The following is a 26,293-nucleotide window of genomic DNA, read 5'->3' on the forward strand; positions in this document are numbered from 1 at the left end:
GCAACATTGTAGTCTAAAACATGTATTTTTGATGCTCCTATCAATCCTATTTTGATTGATAACTTTCTCCTAAGACAAAAACAAACATATTGACCCAGTGAAGAATTTCATTCTAAATATAGAAACAATTATGGCAAGTTTGGTAAAGAGCACTTACGTAAGGAAAATACAGCTACTAAAGGATAATATCTTACGAGTAAGTCTTTCATGATATCTATATAATTTTTTGAACTGAAAATATTATTTTAATACAAAAGTCCTTTGGTCAGTCTCAGTCTAATAGTTATGATGACGCTGACACCACTATTTTCTATTATTTAATTCTGTCGGATACCAATATTCACCCCGGTGCTAGAGCCCGCCTGCATAACTAGCATAGGCGCCTTCAGTTTTTTTTAACTGCACAGCATTTATTACAAATAATATGATAACTGTTCCGTTTCGATAAAAAATGATAAGCAAATTTTCACACAACAAAATACATTAAAAATCTATTGAACATTGAAGAGTTACTAACCTTTTTTCTGTCGAAACGGAAGAGTTATCGTGTTTATACTATGTAAATAAAAATTATGTTCAGGATCAGTAATTTGAGAAAAATTTGCAATATTTTTTTAAATAAAAATGTAATTACATATTAAAACAGAGTTTTTAATTCCAAATATCTTTTCATAATACAAATTTTTGATACTGTGAAATATAAAAGTAGGTACTTTACTCTTGAGCGAAATTAATATTTTTTGACATACCTTGTATAAGATTGATAAAATTTGATATCTGATGGTTGCATCTTAGGTTTGAGACCATACAGAGCTTTTAATGTGGAATACCTTTTTTCATAAAATGAATAATAAAATAGTTATCATATGTAAAAATTATGTTTGTCATCAGTAATTTGAGAAAAAATTGCAAACAAATATTTTTCAATTAGAAAGATGAAATTACATAAATTGTCATTTTTTAAGAATTCTGTGAGGAATTATAAGCCGAGAAGAGCCCTCATGTATGTACCTGGTAATGATTTGCGGAAAATAAGTAAGATATCTAGTCTAAATGTCGATTGTATAGCATTAGATTGTGAAGATGGAGTTGCATTCAATAAGAAGGTATGGCAAACTAATAAAATAGTGTCTAAGCAGCTTGCATGTGCTTATGTAGATAGATAGACCTCATGAACATTATTCTTCATTTGGGCTTGCTCCAGTATTGGTAAGATTTTAATAGCTAATTTAAGACTAATCAATAATTTATCATTAACATTTGTAAATATTTGGTATTAACACATATATTTCATTAATTAGATAGTCAAACATTATTGCTGATGTTATGTATCCTTGTCTAACTCTGTTTATTGTACTTATGTATTTTAAATGTAGTTTCAATATTGCTTTTTGAGCCATCCTTTGAATTTTAAAGTGAATATTTTAATGTTGCTTTTTTCTATTTCATTCCTTTTTATTCAATTTCTCATATTACAATTCATTTTTTGACATGGGTGATTTGAAATTAATGTAGACCTGGATTTATGAGAATTGCTATTAATTTTACAACTGTCATCCAACATAATATGATGTCTGTCAAATTTTGATTATTTGATCATGTTAAGGGGTGATCAACATACGAGTCTATACAGTGGTTTTGAAGAACATTGGTTTTACTCACGGCTCGATGGTACTGATAGACTAGCAAGCAAGACAGTCATGTTTGAATGAGAATATAAGTAACATGTCTTGCTCTTAGTCTGAAGTTTTGTGTGAATCTGGCTATAGCATTTAAGAAATATTGAAAAAAAAAAGGAAAACGCATTAGGATAAAAAAAGTCAAGATTTGTCGCACACTGATTCAATTCAAGAATTGTTAGTAAACCGCTTGATTACAGAAATTATAATATGATTTCTGGCATATAACTGCCACGGCTGGCTCTGATGTAGTCTAATCTGTAGGTCCAATTTTCGATGACTTTTTCCAATGACTTCACATATCCCCCATAGTCTAGCTGTGTTAAATTGACGGTTCAAAACATGAAACTATGCAGTTACCAAACGCTTCCATTAATAAATCAAATGTGGCACGAGCTGTGAGATATGTTGCGCCGTCTTGTTGAAATCACATCTCTTGCACATCATTGTTATTCAGTTGAGAAACGAAAAAGTCAGTAATCATGGCTCTATAGGGGTCACCGTAACGACCGTTGACTGTAACGTTCTGGCCAGCATCGTTTTTGGAAAAGTATGGACAAATGATCATGACGATCAAAAGATGACATGACAAAAGATGTTCAACGGATGCCAGCATCAAGACTCCCCAAAAAAGTAATAGAATGGCAACCGATAGGTCGACGGAAAAGAGGAAGACCCAGATTAGAATGGCAACACGGCGTAAACAAGTCCATGAGCGAAAGAAATTTAACAACAAACGACTGCGAAGATAGGAAGAGATGGTGTTTAGGTATCGGACAACGTCGAAAGACGTTCTAAACCGATGTATATATATATATATATATATATATATATATATATATATATATATATATATATATATATATATATATATATATATATATGGACAAATGATTCCACCAGCGCATAAAGCACATCAAATAATCAGTTTTTTGGATGTAATGGTGATGAACATACACTTGGGGATTATCTTGACTCCAAATATGACAGTTTTGTTGGTTGACGTAGCCATTCAACCAAAAGTGAGCTTCATCGATAAACAAAATTCGCTTATGAAAATCGGGATCAAGAGCAATCTCGTTTTGGTCCCATTCATCGAATCTACGTCTTGCTAGGTTATCGTGTAGCTCCAATTCTTGCATGAATTGGATTGTCTAAGCACGCAAACCAAGATCTTTCTGTAAAATCTTCCATAAAGTGGATGGACAGAAAATCAAATGCAATGGATGCGTATTATCATTTAGAGAGTAAATGTGGTGCGAAAACTTTTAATGGTTAATCGATTTAATTGCTCTGATGGACGATTATGTTGACCCATAAAATGGACGTGTACGCGATATGTCTTTCGATCAGAACCATGATTTTAAAAATAAACATAAATCACTTAATACCTGTCAAAATGGCCGTTTAGTTAAAGAAGTGTTGCCAACTTTGATTTCTATACCTCTAAAAAAATACCCTTTATAAACTCCTGGACAAAATTAACGCACCACTTTAATTAATCTAAATATTTACAATATGAACACAAAATAAAACTAAGTTACATTGAAATAATAATCAACACCTACAAATAAGTCCAACATGACTTTATCATGACCTTAATTTGCCTTATTGTTTCTTTAAAAATTTGTTTTTGAAGAAATGCGTAAATAAGCTAGCATAACTCCAAATTGCAAAACGAAAAAAATCAGTAAAGTAACACAATAAAATGCATCTGGGTCAACACTAATACCGTGTAGGCCCTCCTCTACTTCTTATGACTGCATTTATGCATCGAGGCATGCTTGACATCAAATGTTCAACAAAAGCTTGCGCGGAATATTCTCCCATTGTTCAATAACGGCCTCAATGAATTGGTTGTGATTGGCAATAGGGGGTCTACAACTTCGAATCTTCTTTTTTTGAGATAGTCCCATAGATGCTCTATAGGATTCATGTCCGGACTGTTAGGTGGTCACTCTAATAATGGAATATCAACATCATTTAGGTAGCCAATAACCTGTCGAGCCACATGAGGACGAGCGTTGTCTTGCATGAATAAAAAATTAGGTCCAAGAAACGGAGCAAAAGGCATTACATGTTCGACAATAATGTTGTCTAAGTAATAATGGGCATTCATAGACCTCGTACGTATGGGGACCAACTCCGTACGAGCTTCAAAACAAATTCCCCCCAAAACATTTTAGAGCCACCACCAAAAGGTACTTTAGGAGAGATATTGCAGCTGACAAACCTTTCTCCTCGCCTTCGCCAGACACGCTCACGACCATATATAGCTTTTAGGCTTACTTTAGTCTCATCTGAGAAAAGAACTCGTTTCCAATCATCGATGGTCCAATTTTGATGCAATTTTGCAAAATTCAATCTCTGAACCCTTTGTTCTCTGGTACGCAAGGGTTTTTTGAACGGTTTCCTGTTGCTCAATTCTGCTTCATGTAAACGTCTTCTAACTGTTCGGGACGATATCGCGACATTTCGAACATCTGCTAGTTCATTTTTTATCAAATTGCTGGTGACTCTCCTATCTCTGAGAGCACGTTGTCTCAAAAAACGATCATCAATGATTAGTGCAACGTTTTCGCCCTTGCCCTGGTCTTCGATAGTACGACCCTGTTTCATTATATCGCCTCACCTTGCGACTGATGCTGGAATGGTGTCTTCCTAACAAACCTGCAACGTATCGCATTAAATATCCTTCATCTAGGAGAGTCGATGCTCGCACTGCCTCCTCCATTGACAAATTTCTTTGGCGGTTCATTTTTTTTTTATTTGATTTTTATGCAAATGAACTTCTAAACATGCATGTGATGAAAAATATCACAATAAAAAGCTTGTTTCTCACAATCACTTTGCTTTAATCGGCACTTTTTATGAAAAGTTTAACTCACTTTTAGTCTAAAACGAAGTTTAATACAAATTATTGTTAAAACAAGGCTATTATTAGCTTACATAACAACTGTCACTGTCAAACAAGGTCCATAGGCAACTTTTCGTACAGTAAATTGTCAATAAATAAAGATTATTGAGAAAAATATGAGTGGTGCGTTAATTTTGTCCAGGAGTTTATAAACATTTATAAATCAATTAACCTCGTTCTTTAATGCAATTTGAAGAATTTTTTTGCTGATACTTTTTCGATAAAACCATTTCTACAGGATGAAGTTGAAGAAAGAGTTAAAGTAATACTGAAAAAGCGACAAAAATTCCCCGATTGACTAAAAATGAAAAGACACTCTGGTCAGTCTCGCAAAAAATTCTTTTAAATCGAGACAATGCACTTGTCTCACTCACAAGGTGGCATTTCTTAGGAAAAATTATACAAATTAGCATTAAAATTGAGTGATAACCCATTCATCAGATATAACCCCTTGGGACTACTTGCTGGTCCCAAACTTAAAAAATGGTTCTGATGATGCCACTTTGCAACAAACAATGAGGCAATAGCCGAAAGTTCACTCTACTTTGAGGAATTTACCAAAATTAATTTTGGATGGGTTAAAAAAGTTGGAAGAACATCTTATCAACTGTACTGTGAGTTTTATGTTAAAAAATATATAAAGAAAATAACAAAAATCGTGTGTATTCTTACTTTCTTACTTTTCATTGATGGTATGTTAAATTCAATGTAGTTTTGTAAATAAAAAATGCAATTTTCCACTAATAAGCTAGTTTTACATTTTTCCGTTCTTCTCCTAATTTCATTTTATTATCCTATACATGTTTTATTAGGATGAAGCTAGGCAAACGATACGAGATTCTTTAGTTCAATTAGTTTCAAATTCTGACATTAAAAGTGATATAGGTGTTCGAGTCAATTCTGTAGATAGTGATATGTGTGAACAAGACTTGGAAGTTTGTTTGTCTGGAAAGACGTTACCTCATACCTTATTGTTGCCAAAGGTAGAGGAGAGTGACCATCTGCGATGGGTAAGTCCAAATAGAACATTAAACATATTTTTTGTTGTATATACTGCAGTTAAATTCAAAGAAAGTGAAATCAAAGACATAGTTAAAGCTATGTAGGTTAGATCTTGAATATGATCAGTCCTTTCAAGTTACCTAACGGAACACAGTGTTGATTTCCCTAATAATGTTTTAATTATATGTTGATACAATTAAAATATGGTTTGTTGGCATCATTTAATGAAATTGCCACAGAAAAATATTTATGTTAAAAATTAATTTATTATGATGGAACTTTTACAAAATCCTCAACCACTTTGCTTTTAACAGTTTGTAAACTTTTGTCTTTAAACCTAATATGTGTCATCTGTATATGAACTAGTGACCATACTCAATAAATAATTTATATATTACGTAATAAAAAGTAGTGGACTTCTATATACAATACTTCCCCTGAGGTATTCCAATTTTTATATTTAAAAAATTACTTTAAGCCTTTCTGATTTTTACCATCTGCTTTATATGTTTTAAACAATTGTCAAAGAATGTCCAAGATGGCGCCGACTGGTGAGCAGCGTTTAAATGTGCTCTCTCTAGTTGGTGACGAAAATTTCCTGGAGAAACAATGTAAGTGCTGTCAAAGTAAAGCTACTAAAATCTTGGTTTGTGTACAGTGTGGAAATGTTTTTCATTTGTCATGTGCAACCAGAAGTAAGCTTCAGTGCATAAAAATTTGTGACACACGAATAATTTGCTGTGAAACAAACTAGAAATCTAATGAGGTTGAGGAGAATTTCCAAGGTAAACCCGATCTATACAAAGAAAATGAGCTACTTAAAAATATTATAAAAGAAAAAGAGGAAAAATTTAATATATTACTAGAAAATAATTCTCTTTTAAAACAAAACAATCGTTATCTACAAGAAAAGATAAAAAGATAAGCCAAATGGAAGCAAAAACTAAACGTGTTAAACAACCAGTTTTAAATGAGTCAAACAAAAAACACCTTAGTCATATCAAACAATTAACTCCAAATTATAAAATTACAAATAAATTCCAAACACCAGTGTTGCCAACTGTTGCCGAAAGTAGTAGAAGCCCCAGAACTTAGTAATGCACAGCTAAATAAAATGCAAACTTTATATATTATATTATTTATACAAACTTTATAGTAAATATAAATGAAGATATGGGACAATACAATGGTGGTTTTACGTTAGTCCACTCAAAGAAGAAAACTAGACAAACAAAAAAGAACTACAGTGAAAATGATGAAACTACCGACTTAGGAGTTCAAAGAAAGGCTTGGCTTTACCTTTCTAGAGAACGAAGTGTCACAACAGAAACTATCTTCGATTATCTAAAAGATCAGGAAGTGTTTAAAGAGGCTGATATTATTATTAGAGAACTACCCACTAACGAAAAAAAAAACAAATGTTTTATGTGTGGTGTCAACTTCGAATTAAAAGACGAAATCTATAAACCGTCGACTTGGCCAAGATCTGTAGCTTACAAGCGTTTCGATTTCCGGAAATACCAACAATATAATCGTCGCTCCGAGGATTTTTAAATAATTTCTTCATTAAAGACTCTCAAACCCAAAGTAAATGTCAAACTTCCATAGTTCATCAAAATATCCGAAGTCGAAGTATTAATGCAAGGAAACCGACACACTTATATTTCCCTATTTTACACTGCAATATACAGGGAGGACTTGCACGTAAATCGTACGATATAAATTTGATACTTCAAAGTAATAATGTGAATGTTTTATGCCTAGTGAACACTGGTTGAAAGAAGATAATCTTAAAGTAACCAATATTGAAAACTTTAATTTAGTGTCTTATTTCGCAAGAAATGATAAAGAAAGTGGAGATGTATGCATATTTGTAAATAATAAAGCAAAGTTGAAATATGTGGAGTAAAATTTAAAGTTCATGGAAGTAAACAATATTTATTTATTGTAACTATATACAGACCTCCTTATAGTGTGAATTTTAATACTTTTATTACGAAGTTAGAACTATTGTGTCGGTCAGATAGCCAAGCGGGCTGGGCGGCCGGTTCTCACTCGCTTCACTGAGAGTGGTTCAGTGGTTCGATCCCCAGCTCGGTGTACAGAAAACAAAAAGGCTAACGCAGCAGTTTAAAATTCTAAATGAATCTGCGGCTTAGACTAGAATATGCTGGTGCCTGATCGGCCTATGGTGGAGCAGTACGGCAAGAGATAAGGGCTTGCGACTCAGTGATACTCCTCCATAGATTCCTACCGGAAGGGCGAGGCGCCTAAATACCGGTGTATATATATATATATATATATATATATATATATATATATATATATATAGAACTATTGTTGCAGAGTATTTATAACAAAAATGATTTTTATGTTATATGTGGAGATTTTAATCTCAATTTTTTAAAAACTAGCAAATCAGAAAAATATTTTAATAAACTTATTTTTAGAATACAACGTTAAGTTTCACATAAATGTACCTACTAGAATTACTAAAAATTCTTTAACGTGTTACACCAAGAACAACAAGACCAGAGTTATAATGCCAACAGGGGAAACAGAATGCATAGAACTAAAAGGAGGAATCCGCCAATGAGACTCGCTCAGCACATTGTTATTCAATATGGTAATGAATCAAATAATTCACGAAGTAAGAAAACGACACGGATACCACATGGGAGCGCATAAAATCACGATACTATGCTATGCCGATGATGCAGTACTAATTGCGGATAACGAAGATGACCTACAAAGGCAGCTCCACACCTTCAATATCACAGCAAACAAACTTAATATGAGAATATCAGTAGAAAAAACTAAATGTATAGTGATCAGTAAAGAGCCGCGTAGATGCAAACTAGAAATAGACGGCAAAATTGTAGAACAATTAATGAAATTCAATTACCTAGGAGTAGAGATCACTAGTAACAGGGATATAAGAACAGAGACCACAAGGCAAGCATCAAAAGCGGCAAGAGTAAGTGGTTGCCTCCGAGAAACCATATGGAGAAACAAATATCTGACCTCGGAAAGCAAAATGAAAGTATACAAGACAACAGTAAGACCAATCCTAACATATGCAGCGGAGAGAAGGACCGATACAAAAAAGACGAAACAACAAATCAACAATATCGAAATGAAAGTATTAAGATCGATAGCGGGCATATCATTAAGAGACAAACAAAGAAACAGAAGTATACGCGAACAATGCAAAATTCAAAATATTAACAGGTGGATAAAAACAAGAAAAAAAAACTGGAACGAGCATGTAAACCGAATGGGGCTAGATAGATTAGCGAACATCTGTAAAAACAACAAGCCGTATGGCAGAAGACCCGTTGGAAGGCCGCCAAAAAGGAGGAAAGATAATGTACAGTCAACAACGACTGAAACAGAATAAGAGGCAGACAAACAGGAGTAATCCTAGTCGCACGAAGAAGAAGAAGAAGAATAGATTAAATTATTTCAAATGTACTTACTAAATTATTCATCTCTAAAAATTTAAATTACAGTTCTGTCGTAGCTTGTCACAAATTTTTCAATTCGAATCTATAATTCCGTTTAAAATATGGCGATCGCGTGCTGACAAACTTCAAAGGCGGCATCTGAGAGTGGGCATTCTGATTGTTATTTATTCTGTGCTTATACACAGATATACACAGATACACAGATTGACAAAAAATTTAATTTTAACAGAAAGCTCATACATAAATAATCTACAATGAAAAACGGGACTTTTCCAAACGTCTACGATCTTTCCTGTCTAATGGACAACTTTTTCCGTTTTTCCGATGAATGCAAAGCACTTGTCTGTTGTTTTATAGTAATAAAGTAATTACACAATACATACGTTTTTTTGGGGCGTCACTGCTCAGACAAAATAGTGCTATCTCCTCTAGAAATTGTCCGCTACACGCTTTGAATTTGGCTGTAATATATATATATATATATATATATATATATATATATATATATATATATATAATATTGTCTTAATGTTAAGTATTAGTTTTCAGCAAAATTAGACAAAATTATCCAAATCAACAACAAAGTTAATTTAATAATTTATATCGAATCAGCCAAAGCATTTACAAACTTGACAGAAATATGTAAAACTGCTATAAAGTTATCGGAAAAGTCAAAGTTTATACCAAACTCATTGGTATTTGGAAGCGATGATTTCTGCGCTAGTATAGGTAATGTTATTTTTCATTTTCTGTTAATTTAATTGCAGGTCATCAACGAGTAATTTCTGTCTTTCTAGAATGACTAATGAATGAGCTAACCACAGAGGAATTATGCTTCTAAACGCTGTGTATAAAATATTTTTTACAGTACTATGCCACCGTATGACACTATATGCAGAACGAATAGTAGGAAAATATCAAGTTGGTTTCAGAGGTGGTAAATCAATAATCCACCAGATTGCAACCATGAGACAAATTTTAGAAAAAACATTGGAATATGGCATGGAATACGTAAGTCACAAATCACAACCACCGCTACCGGTTCAATATATAATAAATCAGTGCAAATCTTTGCCTACGCTGATGCTATCAATATTGTTGGGAGAACGGAAAACGCTGTATGAGAGGCGTATGTAGCACTAAAAGAATCAGCTATAAAATGGATTTAATAATAAATTCCAAGAAAACGAAGTATATGCAAATAAGCACGTAACCACAAATCCTACGACTGCTTAAAACAACGTTATCGAAGCAGTAAACGAATTTGTATACCTTGGAGCGCTCGTTAACACTGAAAATAATAACAACGCACAGATAAACCTCAGAATTTGTACGGCCAACAGATGCTTGTCTCAATCTCCTTCTTAAATCTTCAATTATATCGAGAAATACAAAAGTAAAACTCTACAAAAGAATAATACGCCCAGTCCTAACATATGGTTCAGAGACTCTAACAAAAAGTAATGAAAACATGTTAGGATGTTTCTAAAGAAAAAAATACTAAGAAGACGATACAACTTCTAACTTTATTGAATATACCAGGAACCAGATATCGTAAAACATTAAGATAGGACGTCTGAGGTGGATACGGCATGAAACAAAATGACCCAGCTAAAAAAACGCTCCTTGATAGACCCATTGGTCATAGAAGAAGAGGAAGACCCAGAACAAAGTTTTTTGATAACATCGATGAAGACATGAGAAAAATGGGAATATGTGATACAGAATGATAATGAATTAATGCTATTTATTTGACATTTTTAAAATTTCAGCCGCCTTAATCTTAAGCGTGAATCTAACGTCTATTTATCCGAGACGTCATAATATTCGAATCTTCGATCATTTCTCCTTTTATCTGACTGTAAAGCTGGGGTGAAAATTTTGAATTCGTATGAGAGGGAGAGAAACTTCTGGAATTGAAAAAGGATGACACTTGATCACCCTAGCGGCAATATTCAATGTAAATAAACAATTGTAATATGTTTATTCTTCTTCGAAATTATAAAATGCAATTCTATTCTAATTTGTATGATATACATAAGGGATAAAAAATTAATACAACTTGTCTCTTTACACTGTCTATTTACACCAAGTTCGATCTTCGTCAAATCACATGATGTTTTCCATACTATTCTACAGAATACAACGTCTTCTCAAAGTTTCCCTTCTTGGAATTTTCGAAGGAAAATAAATCATGTAACACCTTAGTTCTCTTGTGTAACTTGAGCAGTTGCATGTTCCTTCTTGCTCTAAATGCAATTAGAACGCTCTAAAAGCCCTAAAAAGGCGTCATTAAAAACATCGTGTAGTTAGGAGAGGAAAAATTTTACAGCTGTTGATGACTTGTAATGAAATTTGTAAGAAAATTCCATATTTCTCCATATTACAAACAGTATTTTTCCCAATGTAGGTGCCACCAGAACTGAAGATGCAATAGAAGTCCTCTATGCAAGACAGATGTTGGTGTTGAACGCCAAAGCTTTTCATTTACAAGCAATAGATATGGTGTACATCAATTATAAAGGTAATGTATATCAAGTTTAAAATCGTAACAATCGTAATACTAAAAGTATTTTAGTGATTCAATTATTTTAGGTCCCTCAGACTTTCTTGTATTAGTTTCTTCTTCCGCAGTTTCTTCTTCTTCGTTCTTTATTCTGTCCAGTGTTGGATATAGACCTTCCTTTGTCTCTTCCCAATTGTCTCTATTCAGTTTAAATTTTCTCAATTGACGTTTCTCAAAGAGTAAATTCTTTCCTAGACTCAATTGTACATCATTCTTTATTTAAAAATACAAAACATTTAACCTTTCCGTTTCAGAGAGGAAAATCATCCATCTTGTGACCTTGTAAAAGGATCTTATTGGTCTATTCCATTCCCAAAGGCCGTCCCGTCGCTTAGTGTGAGCAATTACTTTCTCGATTTACGTTTCTCAAAGAGTAAATTTGTTCTAGACACAATTGTAGCTCATTCTCCAACAAGAGATTCAAAATTTCCTTTTTATAAAGGAAAATCATCCATATTTTGACCTAAGAAATCTTATTAGTTTATTTCTTACCCAAAAGGTATTGTGAGACTCTAAAGAACTCTGGCACACTTAATACCTTTTCTCAGCGTTTGAATGTACCGTTGTAACGCATCCGTCTTACCACCTGGACCTGACACATTCGTTTTAAAAACTTTTTACTAAATTTGTGAAGTTTAAATAGCAGTGGAGACAAAGTGGCGAAGGCTACCATCACTTAATCGACTGGAAATATGGTGGTACATATTTGGAATAGAAAATATGATGGTGTCGATTGAGATTTAAAAAAAATCACTGGTTTTTCTCACAAAATAATTCTCTACGATCAAGACAACCTTGCCGCTTATAAGGTAAATGTTGCACAGCAAAATTATACGAACTGGAGTACGAATTGATCGACCATCTACTGTATTTGTCAGATTTAGCCTCCTGTGACTTTTCTATTCCCAAAAATACCTCAAATAATACCGTTTTGCAGCGACCGATAACTCATAACTAGACTTCGGCAAATATGCAAATAAAAATGTAGAAAATATGCGCATAAATATGCACGTGTTTACCCGAAAATATGCAAATATTTTACAAAATATGCATACAAATAAATAAAAAAATCGTAAAATAGTAACAATTTTATTTAAAAAAAAAAGTGTACATAACTAAATATTTCCTACTATTCATTAAGATTTACATTTATTTTAAGTAACTACATCATTTTTAAGTATGAATAAACTTATTTAGAATTATGGTAACAATAAATGACCAAGTGGTGTTCAAAATTTTCTAACAAAAACTTGTGGCTTCTGTCTGAGTACATATATTTATATATGGAAAAACTTCGTTCAACATCAACTGATGTAACGGGAGCATTTTTCAAACTAACCAAAACATTTGGTTCTAAATTAATTGTTTCCGAAATATTTCCAGCTAGAACACTGACTACTTCAGAAAGAATATGGTAACCTTTATTTTTTTTCCATAGTAGCTTCAAATTTTTTTAAAATATCTTTTCCAATATTACCTCTAACTTTCCGACAACATGACGCAAATTCTTTTATTAATGCTGTACTTTCGAACAATGACAGTTTTGGTGATTCTAACTGAGTAATTGTTTTTTGAACAAAACTAAAATTTGATTTTATAAATGAAAGTTCTTGTTGAAGCAAGTTACTCTGAAAAGTTTGTTTAGAATCCAAAAGAGATTGGGAACTTTCATCTGTTAACGTATCAATTATGTTCTTTATTTTAACAAAATGATCTGCATAAAAATTAGCTGCTTCTAACCATGTTCCCCATCGCGTTAAAATAGGTTGTGGTGGAAGAGGAATGTTAGGTAGCATTTCTTTATAAAGTTGAATTCTTATAGGAGATTTAAGAAATACTTTTTTGACACTGGATATCATGGTATTTACAAGAGGAAACTTTTTTCGTATGCGCTACACAAGTAACATGTATTAAATCTGGGAAAAATATTTTTAAATTTTGTCCTGCTTTCACCATATAAGGAGCAGCATCCGATAAAATAAGCAGTAATTTATTAGAAGGAATAGTTGTCGGAAGAAAAAAAGTTGCTAATGTTTCTTGTATAAAACGCGAAATTGTTAAAGCATTTGTTTTCTCAAGTTGCTGGCATGAAATAAGATGAGATTTTGGTAAGGTATCTCTTTAAGAACACCAATCAATAAATGAGCAATATACTTTCCTGAGGAATCAGTGGTTTCGTCTACAGATATGTAAAAATAATTATCTGCAATTTCTTCCTTAATATTAATTAACACCGACGAGTATAGCCCGTTCACATTATTTCTTCTTAGAGACCGATCACTTGGAACATTAAGTTTGCAATATTTTTTTAGAAACGAACTAAAATTTACATTTGCTAATTTTGAAAGCGGTATGTTTGCAGACACTAATGCGCGACACAAGTCTTCATTAAAAGTTTCTTGCTCATCTAATTTTTTTGAAGTAGATTGGAAACATTTAGCCATTGAAGTTTGATGTTTTCCTCCTATTTTTCCTTTTTTTGCAATGTGTGAAGCAGTTCTCACATGTTGGTCTATCTGAAATTTCTTCTCACATGCTATCTATAAATAAAAATAAAAACCTTTATTTTAACCCAACCTTTAAAATATAAAAATATACAAGGTGTTTTTGGTTAATCAAATAACTGGTTTGAAAAAAAAAACACTCGCTAAGTGTTTTAAATGCAGTATTAATCCACAAATTAGTTTTTGTTACTAACCATTAGTACATCATATAACTTATTTTAAAATTCAACAAAAGGTTTTTTTTTGTTAATTCAATTACAATAAAAATAATTGTGTTTTAGAATAGCTGACTTCATAAAAAAAAGTAAAGGTGAAAAATTTTTCTAAATACACACCATTGTATTGTACCATGGACAATTTTTTCTTACTAAAGGAAGCTATTTTTCATTTAAAAACAACCTACGAGTACTAAATTTCAAGTAAATACGTTTATTGGTTTTAAAGTTATTGTTGTTATTAACTAAAAGAATTTAATTTTTTTTAATTTTAACGAGAAGTATCTACAGTCAAACGTTGTAAGTGTCATTTGGAAACACCCTGTATGTATGAAATATTAGATATTTAATAGAAAATATTAGATACTTACAATTTTGCCACAGACTGAACAGTAGATTTTTCCCATATCCCTCTTTATAAGGTTTAATCCAAGTTGAAGCACTGGTTGTTTTAGGCATTATAAAATCACAATCTTCTTTTTTGTTACGCACAACGAGTGTTTACGCTTTGAATATCAAAACAAAAATGATTTACAAATCTGAGCATCAAATTAGAAATGTTTAGGTACCTAATTCAATAAACTGGGAGATTTTGGAAAATCCCTAAATTAGGAACAAAACTATTAGCCGTTTACCTGCTGTTAAGATACAATAAATTGTAGATAGATTTGGGGATTAGATCATAAAATGCAAATGAGCGAACCCTTAGCGATTATCCAATAACTGAATGCCTCAGTGACCGAGACTTTCTAAGAATGTTGAGGGCTACTTAAATTGATCTTCTTTGAAATTGTAAATGTTTTGTACCTGTAGAGATTACGTACTTAGATCATTTCTTGATTAAAATGACTACAAAATTTTATACAAGAATTGAAATAAATTGGCATGTTTAAAAATTTTCAAATACAGTATAAAAATCTGAACTTTTATGCACTTTATGCAAACTTTTATACAAATATGCCAAAATATGAAATCCACAAGGAAAATAATTCCTGTAGCTGGCTGTATACCACGTATAACAAAAGAGGTTATTCTTTGTATGTGGGTATATTTTATTTTATAAAAACCCTTAAAAGGGCAACATTACAAGCACGAACGTTTTCGGAACAACTGTTCCATCATCAGGTTAAAATGCCTAAAATAAGTATAAACCATTTAGTTACAACAAACGTGGTTTAAAATTTTGACTAAGGTTAAAAACAATGAAATGGTTATACTTACAGGTTAACATGCCTGAGCCACCAAAATATTTGGGTAAAAACCCTTTAAATTGAAAAATGTTACCGAAGAATGTACATGATGTTTATAATATTATATGATGTTTAATATTTTAATTAGATTTTACTTCAGGTAACATACACCCATGCTTAAGTGAGTTCCAGTGTCCGGAGAGTACACCTCTTCAAACGGACTACGGTTGGCAACTGATTGATGAAATACTCATGAGCGGTGTCATAAACAAAATGTCAATGAACCATGAAACAGTGTTAGTTAAACATTATATTACTACAGCCAAAAGATTAAAAAACTTTGATGATATTAAAATGATAACAGTAATCCAGGTGTTGGAATTTAAAAATTTCTCTATAATTATTTAATATTGGATGTAAAAGATGTAAATTACTGGTGTTGTTGAAGGTCATGTATAAGAAGATGACGTATGTATTAGGCAGCTTATTTTACTCTTTATCGTATGGAGTGTGGTCTAAAAGGTGTAATTTGTGAAGAATTAGCTGAAATATATGGAAATGTCCTTTTATGTTGCTAACATCTAGGACAAGGAAGAATAATTAGTATATATTTGTAGCTAATGTAAGACTTTTTTAAGTAGATGAAATTGTTTAATACTGCTAGTATCGTAAAAATTTTTTTAATATAAGTGAGTCCAATAGTTTGAGAAAAAATGATTGAAAATCTTCCGGCTGAAGGAATTAAAGTTATAATTTATGTGATTAAATTTAAAAATTTTATGGAAAGACTGAGATCCTCAGAGACCTGGCAGGAATAACAGTAAATGGAATGACTAAAGAATAAAGGGGAATGGGTTAAAGGGAAATGAATGAGTTAATCAACAAAATTAGAGATGATAGAGGTCCTTCATGCTTAAAGCATCTAGCACCCTGAACAAAATATATTTTGGTTGTGTTAAAATCTGATACATAAAAGTTTGAAATTTTATTTGTGAGAATGGTGTAGTAAGTTGTTGACTAAGAGAGGGGGGAGCAATGGTTGATTAAAGGTTTAGGTAAAGTGGGAGAAAGTGAATTCTGATGAATTGCTGGAATGTGTTTAAATGTTTACTGAGTTTGGAACTAATGGGTGGATGGTAGATATATGAAAAGACAGAGAACTAGCAAAAGAAAAAAGAATGGACAGGAATATGGTGCAAAAGTGAAGATTGTAAAATAATGAAATAGTGAGGTATAAAAGATATGATGTTAACAATAGGGGGCTGAAAAATTCTTTTGGAGGGAGTGTTTTGACAGTAGTGTAGAGAGAATGGTCGTTTTTAAAAACAATAATTGTTGAGAAGGATTAAGGTGTTGACATTTATAGAGGAAAGACAGATGAAGAAGATGGGGTAAATTTGAGAAGTGTGGGTTATGAAAAGAGTTGTCGGTGTAAGGGTTGAAAGTCACGGTTGAAAGATACATGGCGATTAACGCAGTTGGGGCTTCTTTGCTTTTCCTTGACTATTTCCAAGTCTTCATATAAATCTAATTTTAGAAAATTTTTTGGGGTATATTATGTAACAAAGAGACGTCTTCTGGTATGTTGAGGGTATGTTTATGTTGTGCAAGATGTTGTACAACATAAACATACCCTCAACATACCAGAAGACGTCTCTTTGTTACATAATATACCCCAAAAAATTTTCTAAAATTAGATTTATATGAAGACTTGGAAATAGTCAAGGAAAAGCAAAGAAGCCCCAACTGCGTTAATCGCCATGTATCTTTCAACCGTGACTTTCAACCCTTACACCGACAACTCTTTTCATAACCCACACTTCTCAAATTTACCCCATCTTCTTCATCTGTCTTTCCTCTATAAATGTCAACACCTTAATCCTTCTCAACAATTATTGTTTTTAAAAACAACCATTCTCTCTACACTACTGTCAAAACACTCCCTCCAAAAGAATTTTTCAGCCCCCTATTGTTAACATCATATCTTTTATACCTCACTATTTCATTATTTTACAATCTTCACTTTTGCACCATATTCCTGTCCATTCTTTTTTCTTTTGCTAGTTCTCTGTCTTTTCATATATCTACCATCCACCCATTAGTTCCAAACTCAGTAAACATTTAAACACATTCCAGCAATTCATCAGAATTCACTTTCTCCCACTTTACCTAAACCTTTAATCAACCATTGCTCCCCCCTCTCTTAGTCAACAACTTACTACACCATTCTCACAAATAAAATTTCAAACTTTTATGTATCAGATTTTAACACAACCAAAATATATTTTGTTCAGGGTGCTAGATGCTTTAAGCATGAAGGACCTCTATCATCTCTAATTTTGTTGATTAACTCATTCATTTCCCTTTAACCCATTCCCCTTTATTCTTTAGTCATTCCATTTACTGTTATTCCTGCCAGGTCTCTGAGGATCTCAGTCTTTCCATAAAATTTTTAAATTTAATCACATAAATTATAACTTTAATTCCTTCAGCCGGAAGATTTTCAATCATTTTTTCTCAAACTATTGGACTCACTTATATTAAAAAAATTTTTACGATACTAGCAGTATTAAACAATTTCATCTACTTAAAAAAGTCTTACATTAGCTACAAATATATACTAATTATTCTTCCTTGTCCTAGATGTTAGCAACATAAAAGGACATTTCCATATATTTCAGCTAATTCTTCACAAATTACACCTTTTAGACCACACTCCATACGATAAAGAGTAAAATAAGCTGCCTAATACATACGTCATCTTCTTATACATGACCTTCAACAACACCAGTAATTTACATCTTTTACATCCAATATTAAATAATTATAGAGAAATTTTTAAATTCCAACACCTGGATTACTGTTATCATTTTAATATCATCAAAGTTTTTTAATCTTTTGGCTGTAGTAATATAATGTTTAACTAACACTGTTTCATGGTTCATTGACATTTTGTTTATGACACCGCTCATGAGTATTTCATCAATCAGTTGCCAACCGTAGTCCGTTTGAAGAGGTGTACTCTCCGGACACTGGAACTCACTTAAGCATGGGTGTATGTTACCTGAAGTAAAATCTAATTAAAATATTAAACATCATATAATATTATAAACATCATGTACATTCTTCGGTAACATTTTTCAATTTAAAGGGTTTTTACCCAAATATTTTGGTGGCTCAGGCATGTTAACCTGTAAGTATAACCATTTCATTGTTTTTAACCTTAGTCAAAATTTTAAACCACGTTTGTTGTAACTAAATGGTTTATACTTATTTTAGGCATTTTAACCTGATGATGGAACAGTTGTTCCGAAAACGTTCGTGCTTGTAATGTTGCCCTTTTAAGGGTTTTTATAAAATAAAATATACCCACATACAAAGAATAACCTCTTTTTTTTTTTTAAAATATGAAATATTTGCATAAAATATGCACAATATGCAAAATATGCAATATGCATATTTGCCGAAGTCTACTCATAACTGAAACTTCACACTATTTTGTGCAAAATTACTTTTCGGTGACTATAGAAAAAGTCCTTTCATTTACTGACTTCAGATTGATATCAAACTACATACTATCATAGTTCTTGTATAATACATTTTTTTTCTGTTATAAAATTATTTCTCGATATTTATTTCAGATCTGGATGGATTGAAACGTCAAAGCGAAGAGGGCATGCGCATGGGATATACAGGCAAACAGGTTATCCATCCAGGTCAAATACAAGTTGTTCAGGAAGCCTTCTTGCCTAGTGCAGCGAAGGTAGAGTGGGCTCGAGGTCTACTGCACGCATTTAAAGAACATCAAGCAACAGGAAAGGTACGGTATATATTTGAAGTATTAATCCGCGGAATATTCTCATTAATTACCAGATTTGGCACTCTGTGACTTATTATTTATTCCTAAATATATGAAAAGTTGATGATAAAATAATACAGATAATATTTTATTACTGTTAGGTGGAGGACTTTTTATCCTGGCCTCATACACATATATTTAAACACAAATACAAAATTTAATATTGGGAGCTGGGGGCCTATTGGTCCAATAACCGTCAAATTTTGTACTTATCTTTGCATATTATTATGTTCTATATCATTATTTTCTATACTATTATTTTCTATTGATTGTATTGGTATTGGTAGTATTTTCCATCGATGCAAACACGATAAGCGAAACATTTCATTTGTGACAGCACCATTAACCTACCGACTCGACAATTTTTCAACTTATCTTGTATATTCCAATTATTCTAAGTTAGATTTATATTTTTAGGGGGCTTTCACTTACAGAGGAAGTATGATAGATATGCCAACCATGAAGCAAGCTCAGAACCTTATAGACTTAGTGAATTCCACCAAAAAATAAAGGAATCTACCTGGATATGATGTAGCATTCAAAAAAAGACTGATAGCTTAATTATTATTTTTAAACACTTACTTTTTAATGATTTGGTTGTGTCCGTTGAAGTTTTATATGACGGAAAATAAAGTTGAAGGCGTCTATTCACTGGACATTACTGTAGTTTAAATGTACTAAAAGTGACTTGTTTTATTGACGATATGTATTTGATTTATAGAGGTGAAATATAGAGGCTAAAAGAACCGTTGTATAGGAACTCAGCAGCAGGAGGAACCAAAGGAACCGGTTCTATGATCCCAGGTTTTTAATTAAAATATATCCAAAGGACAGTGGCCTTGATCAAGTCGCTCATTTGATATTGTTTATACTCCGGCAAGGAATATACGCAAATTACTGTTCGTTAAACTAGAGATTCTGTTATTTCGAGGTGAATTAGTTGTAAACCTAATTCAACCGTTACAATATTCTGTAAAGTTCTTATTTAAGGGTTTGAGTCTTCATTTGTAAGTTTCTTTTGTTTTATCACCTACTATTTAATACATACAATTAATTTTGAGGAAGAATTGGTCTCAGTGAGTCTTCTCAAGTAATTTTGGATTTGTGATAAACTTATAGACAGATTTGTCAATGATACCGTTATATTGACATAAAGTATTCAAGAATGGTTCAAAAAGTATGCGTTATTATTTGTATTTTCCAAAAACAGCGTTTTATTTCGTTGTATATATCGGCACTGTTGGTTCGGAAATCGATAAAGACTGACTGAATTCAAATATTCTGTTCCAAATAGTGAAATAGTGATTAATTATCACGATAACGAATCATCATACGGAACGAGTTGTTCCAGCTCGATATAGATATATATGAATAATGTAATACAGGGATGAATAGTTTTGGAATCGGTACCTTGGAAGTTATTAATCATATTAATGAAAGGAACCACTGTTATATTATTATGATACAAACTTAAACTAGATAGTACGATTAGCACAAGATAAGTCACCAAATGGACGAAGGAGTATTTACAGACCAAGAAAAAGATGGTGCGATAATTTAAACAATTTAGGAGGCTAATATTGAAGAAGAAACGGGCTTTAAAGCCTACATGCAAGAAGGAAGAAGAAGAAGAAGAAACTTAAACTACTTCATTCGGTAATATGTACTGTTAAATGGGAATCGATACAGTGCCTGAACTGAAATATTAAAGCGATGATATAATATTTTAAAACTTACCAAACATGTGAACCGATAGAATCGTATTCAATCAACTAGGATTGATGATTTAGCCATTTTGAGAATGTATATGATATTGATTTCATCTTCTTTTGACTGTGACTCTCGAAAGAGTTTAATCCTCTATCTGGTGCTTCGTTGTCTATAATCATTGATATTGATTATATTTGTGTCGAGGTATTCTAATCGGTAATCCCTATTGTTGGTTTGGTAATCAGTAAAGTTGAAGAATAGTAAGATTTGGACCATATAGTGATTAAATACTGTGGGAACGACTCATCATACTCAACTATGTGGCTCATGTATATTATTGCTTCCTGCACCCAGTCTACTCGAAGAAAATTTTTGTTCTACTGATGATAGTGAGATATAGAGATGTGGTAATTATTTAGAACTGCTACCTTCAAACTTATCAGTAATATGAATGCAAGGAACTGTTTTCAAGTACTTAGGATTGCGATACAATTTGAAGATATTTCAATCGGTAATCTGTTGTGTTGGTTTTGTAATTGGTAGAGATTCGGGAACAAGTAGTGATCCTTTTCTACGATAACGAATCATCAAATAGAACCAATTAGCCCACCTTGACTATTATTGGCTGTTTTTATCTATATCTAGCTTGAAACGAGCTGAGTAATTATTAATTTAGTTAAAACTATAAAAATAGTAATTTTCTGTACGTGTCACTGCGGCGTTTCAATTACAGTAACGTATGGTGAATAGAACATCGAGACATATGATATTTGTAGGTCTTTAATGCTAGTTAAGTTATATTTTTTAAATAAAAATTGACGACTTAGTAGAGTATTTATTTATAGGACCCCAAGAAAATAACTGTCTTGTGATTTTTTTGGGTTTATGAAATTCGCTATGCCCATTCTACCTCAGTCTATTGAATACAAATTCTTATTTTATTGATGACAGTGTGATGTAGAGATGAGAAAATCGATTTAAATGAACTATGACTGATGATTTAAACATTTTGAGAACATATGATATTCGTTATATTTTTATATCACTTACTGAAGTTATTTCACTCGGTAATCTATAGAGTTCATTTGGTTCATTTGGTAATCGAAAATTGTTGGAATTGAAGGATTCAAAACGGCGATTGAATACTACGGAAACGGATCATCAAACGGAATGACTGGACTCAACTCTAATATGACTTTCTGCACAGTTCACTTAATACAAATTCTTGTTTTATTGATGATAGTGTGATTTAGAGATGAGAAAATCATATGTATTAAACTAGAGTTGATGAACATTTTGAAAACATAAATGACATTGGTTATATTTTATAATACAAACTGAAGCTATTTCATTCGGTAATCTACATATAGTGTTCATTTGGGAACTAAAAAAGTATCTGAATTGAATTTAAACTCTAAAATGGCTTTTTACTACAGATTTTTGGAAAGCTAAAAGGAATTCATGGAGAGAGTTTTGCGAGCAAATAACAAATATCCCGGCATGTTCTCGAATCCATAGTCCTGGCAGAGGATGGTGCTACAACAAAAGAAGTAGGTTTCCTAAAGAAAGCTAATGGCAAATTTATGGACACCAAAGAGGAAAGTCTTAGAGAACTGATAAACACACACTTTCCGGGTTCAACAATTCTGGATGACCAGCAATCACAAGACCAAACAGAATTAGGTGGGCTATAAATAAGTTTCGGCCATATAAGTCTCCAGGGACAGATGGCATATATCCAATACTGTTGCACATGGGATTAGAGGTATTGATACCACACCTATGCAAGCGAGGCGAATAAAATGTTCCGAAAGATTTCTACTCTAGTTGTCATAGACGAAAACGTCACTGAACCTCTAAAAATTATATGAACAAGCTAAATTTTGCTAAGAATGTCAATTTTGAGTCCCCAAAAAGATACAAAAAAGTTCCTTATTTTCCTCCTTTTACTCCTGGCTTTTCCCTAAAACTCCCCTCCGTAGGCGAGACCAAGAATCTGTACGCCGCAGAAAAAAATGTTTCCAATAAAAAATGTAGCTGAGATAATTTTGAACAAATATATTTATTAGCACTTTTTCAATGTCAGGTACGCACACGAAATCAATTTTAAATAAAATTTATTATAACTCGACTGTAAAAATTCGATCTTTTGGTAAAAGTGTCCTATCAACAAAAATCAAAATGCGTTTTAAACACGTAGATAAATTATATAATTATAGTGTAAAATAAATTAGTTATATTGTACAAATAAAGACTTTAATAAATTTGTAAGTGTTATAAATAGAACCTTTAATAATAAATAAAAACAATAAATTAGATTTAATAAAAAGATAACAAGTGGTGTCAGAAGTGGGATAGTAAATAAATAGTGAAAATGACTACGATTTATGAGCTCACAGTTACGAATTTAAGAAGAGATCTCGAGGATAGAGAATTAGCTTCTACCGGAAAAAAAGGCTGAGTTAGTCCAACGACTAAAGAACACTTTGGAGGATGAGGGTTTTAATCCAGAAACTTATATATTTGAAGATGCTGTCATCTCGTCGATTTCGAAATTAGAGAACAAAGTTTATGGTGACATCGCATCATTGGAGAACAAAGTTTCTGGCGATATTTCGAAAGTTTCTGGTGACATCGCATCATTAGAGAACAAAGTTTCTGGCGATATTTCAAAAGTTTCCGGCGACATCGCTTCTTTACAAAAGTTTCTAACAAGATTTCTTCTCTGGAAAGCAAAGTTTCTGCTAACATCTCTTCGGATATTTTTAAAGTCACTACTGAGATGTCTGCCCTGGACGATAGAATATCTTCGTTCAAAAACGAAGTGGCTGCCGATAAGATGGCCTTCGAAGAAAAGATTAAAGAGATGGAAAGGAAGATGAAGGAAACAGGGACAGCAGAGAGAGGATACAATCCAATTACAGTAGTGACAAAAGAAGACGAGACGAAATGTAAGTTGGAAACACGGCCGAAATTTGAAGGAAGTGGAGGTTCTGTTCATGTTAAAGTCCCAACTTTCGACGGAAAATCGTCATGGAACAATTACATGAAACAGTTCGAATCAGCTGCAAGAGCGAATGGATGGTCTGAAAAAGAAAAGGCTGTAAACCTGACTATCGCTCTTCGAGGAGATGCCTTAGATGTGTTTCAGACCATAGCCGTAGAGGAGACGGATGATTTCGAACAACTTAAGAAGAGGTTAAATATGCGATATGGCTACGAACATTAGGAGCATGTATATCAGTCACAGCTTAAAAATCGAAGACAAAAGAAAGATGAGGTTCTTTAACAATATGAGGTAGACGGGGTGATACACAAGTACATTTTTCAAAACAACACAACTTCAGCTACAAATTCCACCTAATACCCTTTTCATAGAAGCATTTCCCGTGACGTGCAATCGTTTGTGATGTAAATGTTTAAATTCAGCAATTTTTGGAGATATTTCCAATGCCTCACATTTGTTGCCAAAGCCCAAAACCGAAATTTTATGTTATAGGTTTTAAAGATTAGGCCTTAATAATAAAAATTCCATAGTGATTGGTCAATGGAACTGAAATATTATCGATCTCATAAGAATAGTAAAAAATGGTAAAAATCGCTATACCCTTATTTGTTTAACACCTTTATAGAAATTGACTTTATTTACGGCAATCCACAAAAACTTTATAAGAAAGCTGCACCTTTTACCTTTAAAATGCATTTTGATTTTTGTCGATAGGATAATCTTATTAAAAGATTTTTAATAAGATAAGTCTAATAATAAGTATAATATCATCATCATTTTGGCTTTACAACCCTGTGTGGGTCCTAGCCTCCCCAAGAATTTTTCTCCAGTCGTCCCTATCCATCGCCTTCCTCCGCCAAGCACGTATTTCCATATTTCTCATGTCTTCATCGATGTTATCTAGGAATCTTGTTCTGGGTCTTCCTCTTCTTTGACCAATAGGTCTATCAAGGAGCGTTTTTCTAGCTGGGTCGATTTGCTCCATCCGCATTACATGGCCTACCCACCTCAGACGTCCTATCTTTATGTGGTTTACGATATCTGGTTCCTGGTATATCCTATAGAGTTCGAAGTTGTATCGTCTTCTCCAGACACCATTTTCATTTACCGCTCCATAGATGCGCCTTAGTATTTTTCGTTCGAAACATCCTAACATGTTCTCATTGCTTTTTGTTAAAGTCCAGGTTTCTGAACCATATGTTAGGACTGGGCGTATTATTGTTTTGTAGAGTTTTACTTTTGTATTTCTTGATATAACTGTAGATTTAAAAAGGAGATTAAGCCCAAAATAGCATCTATTAGCCGTGCAAATTCTGCGGTTTATCTCTGCGGTAGTGTCATTTTCAGTATTGACGAGCGTTCCCAGGTATACAAATTCGTTAACTGCTTCGATGACGTCATTTTCTATAACAAGTGGCCGTAGTGTTTGTGGTTGCGTACCTATTTTCATGAATAAGTATAATAAGATAAGATAATTTTCACTGTCGAGTTGAAATAAATTTTATTTAAAATTGATTTCGCGCGTGTACCTGACATTGAAAATCACCAGTCGCTTCAAGCGTTGTTTCTGAGCGATCGATTCATTTTACACAAAAAGTGCTAATAAATATTGTTGTTTAAAATGATCCCAGCTATATTTTTTTTTGAAACATTTTTTTCTACGGCGTACAGATTCTTGGTAAATCGATTTTTTCCGTTTTTCCCCATCTACGGGGTAAATTTAAGGGGGAAGCGTTGGGGTAAAAGTGGTAAACTTTTTTGCATATTTTTGGCGTCTTAAAATTGACATTCTCAGCAAAATTCAGCTTGTTTGTATAATTTTTAGATGTCAATTCTCTGACGACTGGACTATTCCGTGGTTAGTAAAATTAAACCTATAGCTAAGATTAATACTATTATAAGAATTATTAATCTCAACAGGCTTCCAGGTTGAGCCGTGTCGATTATTACCGCGCCGAGATTTGCTGGAAGCAACCCTTCGGCATTGCCAATGATGCCGTCCGTACGATCCGGATCAGTGCATGCAGTTACATAAGTTTTTATACAGGGTGTCTTAGAGTAGATTTTAGTTTTTAAATCAATAAAACTCTGTTTCTGAACCTGTTAGAAAAACATTTATTACGAAAATAGACACACAGAACATGCGGATTTTATTTCTTAAATAAGACGTCCGTTAG

At 32.7% G+C, this 26,293-nt stretch overlaps 1 protein-coding gene across 2 annotated transcripts; it reads left to right on the forward strand.

Annotated features, from left to right (window-relative positions):
- Nucleotides 1-21,935, forward strand: LOC140445972 (citramalyl-CoA lyase, mitochondrial-like). 2 transcript variants are annotated; one of them, XM_072538441.1, is made up of 7 exons: nt 7-196; nt 966-1,106; nt 5,409-5,606; nt 9,608-9,794; nt 11,476-11,589; nt 19,182-19,360; nt 19,817-21,935. In XM_072538441.1, exons 1-7 carry the CDS (start codon nt 131-133, stop codon nt 19,907-19,909), a joined length of 978 nt encoding a protein of 325 aa, XP_072394542.1. In that variant the 5' UTR covers nt 7-130; the 3' UTR covers nt 19,910-21,935. The 2 variants fall into 2 exon arrangements, with proteins under 2 accessions (XP_072394543.1, XP_072394542.1); XM_072538442.1 differs by lacking the exon at nt 966-1,106 and having other exon boundaries at nt 1-196.
- The last annotated feature ends 4,358 nt before the right edge of the window (nt 21,936-26,293 follow it).

This window comes from Diabrotica undecimpunctata, chromosome 7 (genome assembly GCF_040954645.1).
Source record: "Diabrotica undecimpunctata isolate CICGRU chromosome 7, icDiaUnde3, whole genome shotgun sequence".
NCBI classification, from domain to species: Eukaryota; Metazoa; Arthropoda; class Insecta; order Coleoptera; family Chrysomelidae; genus Diabrotica; species Diabrotica undecimpunctata.

Coding starts and splice junctions, on each gene's coding strand:
- LOC140445972 (XM_072538441.1), top strand. CDS start 131: ATGGCAAGTTTGGTAAAGAGCACTTACGTAAGGAAAATACAGCTACTA. Junction 197..965: donor TAAAGGATAATATCTTACGA/GTAAGTCTTTCA, acceptor TCATTTTTTAAG/AATTCTGTGAGGAATTATAA. Junction 19,361..19,816: donor AACATCAAGCAACAGGAAAG/GTACGGTATATA, acceptor TTATATTTTTAG/GGGGCTTTCACTTACAGAGG.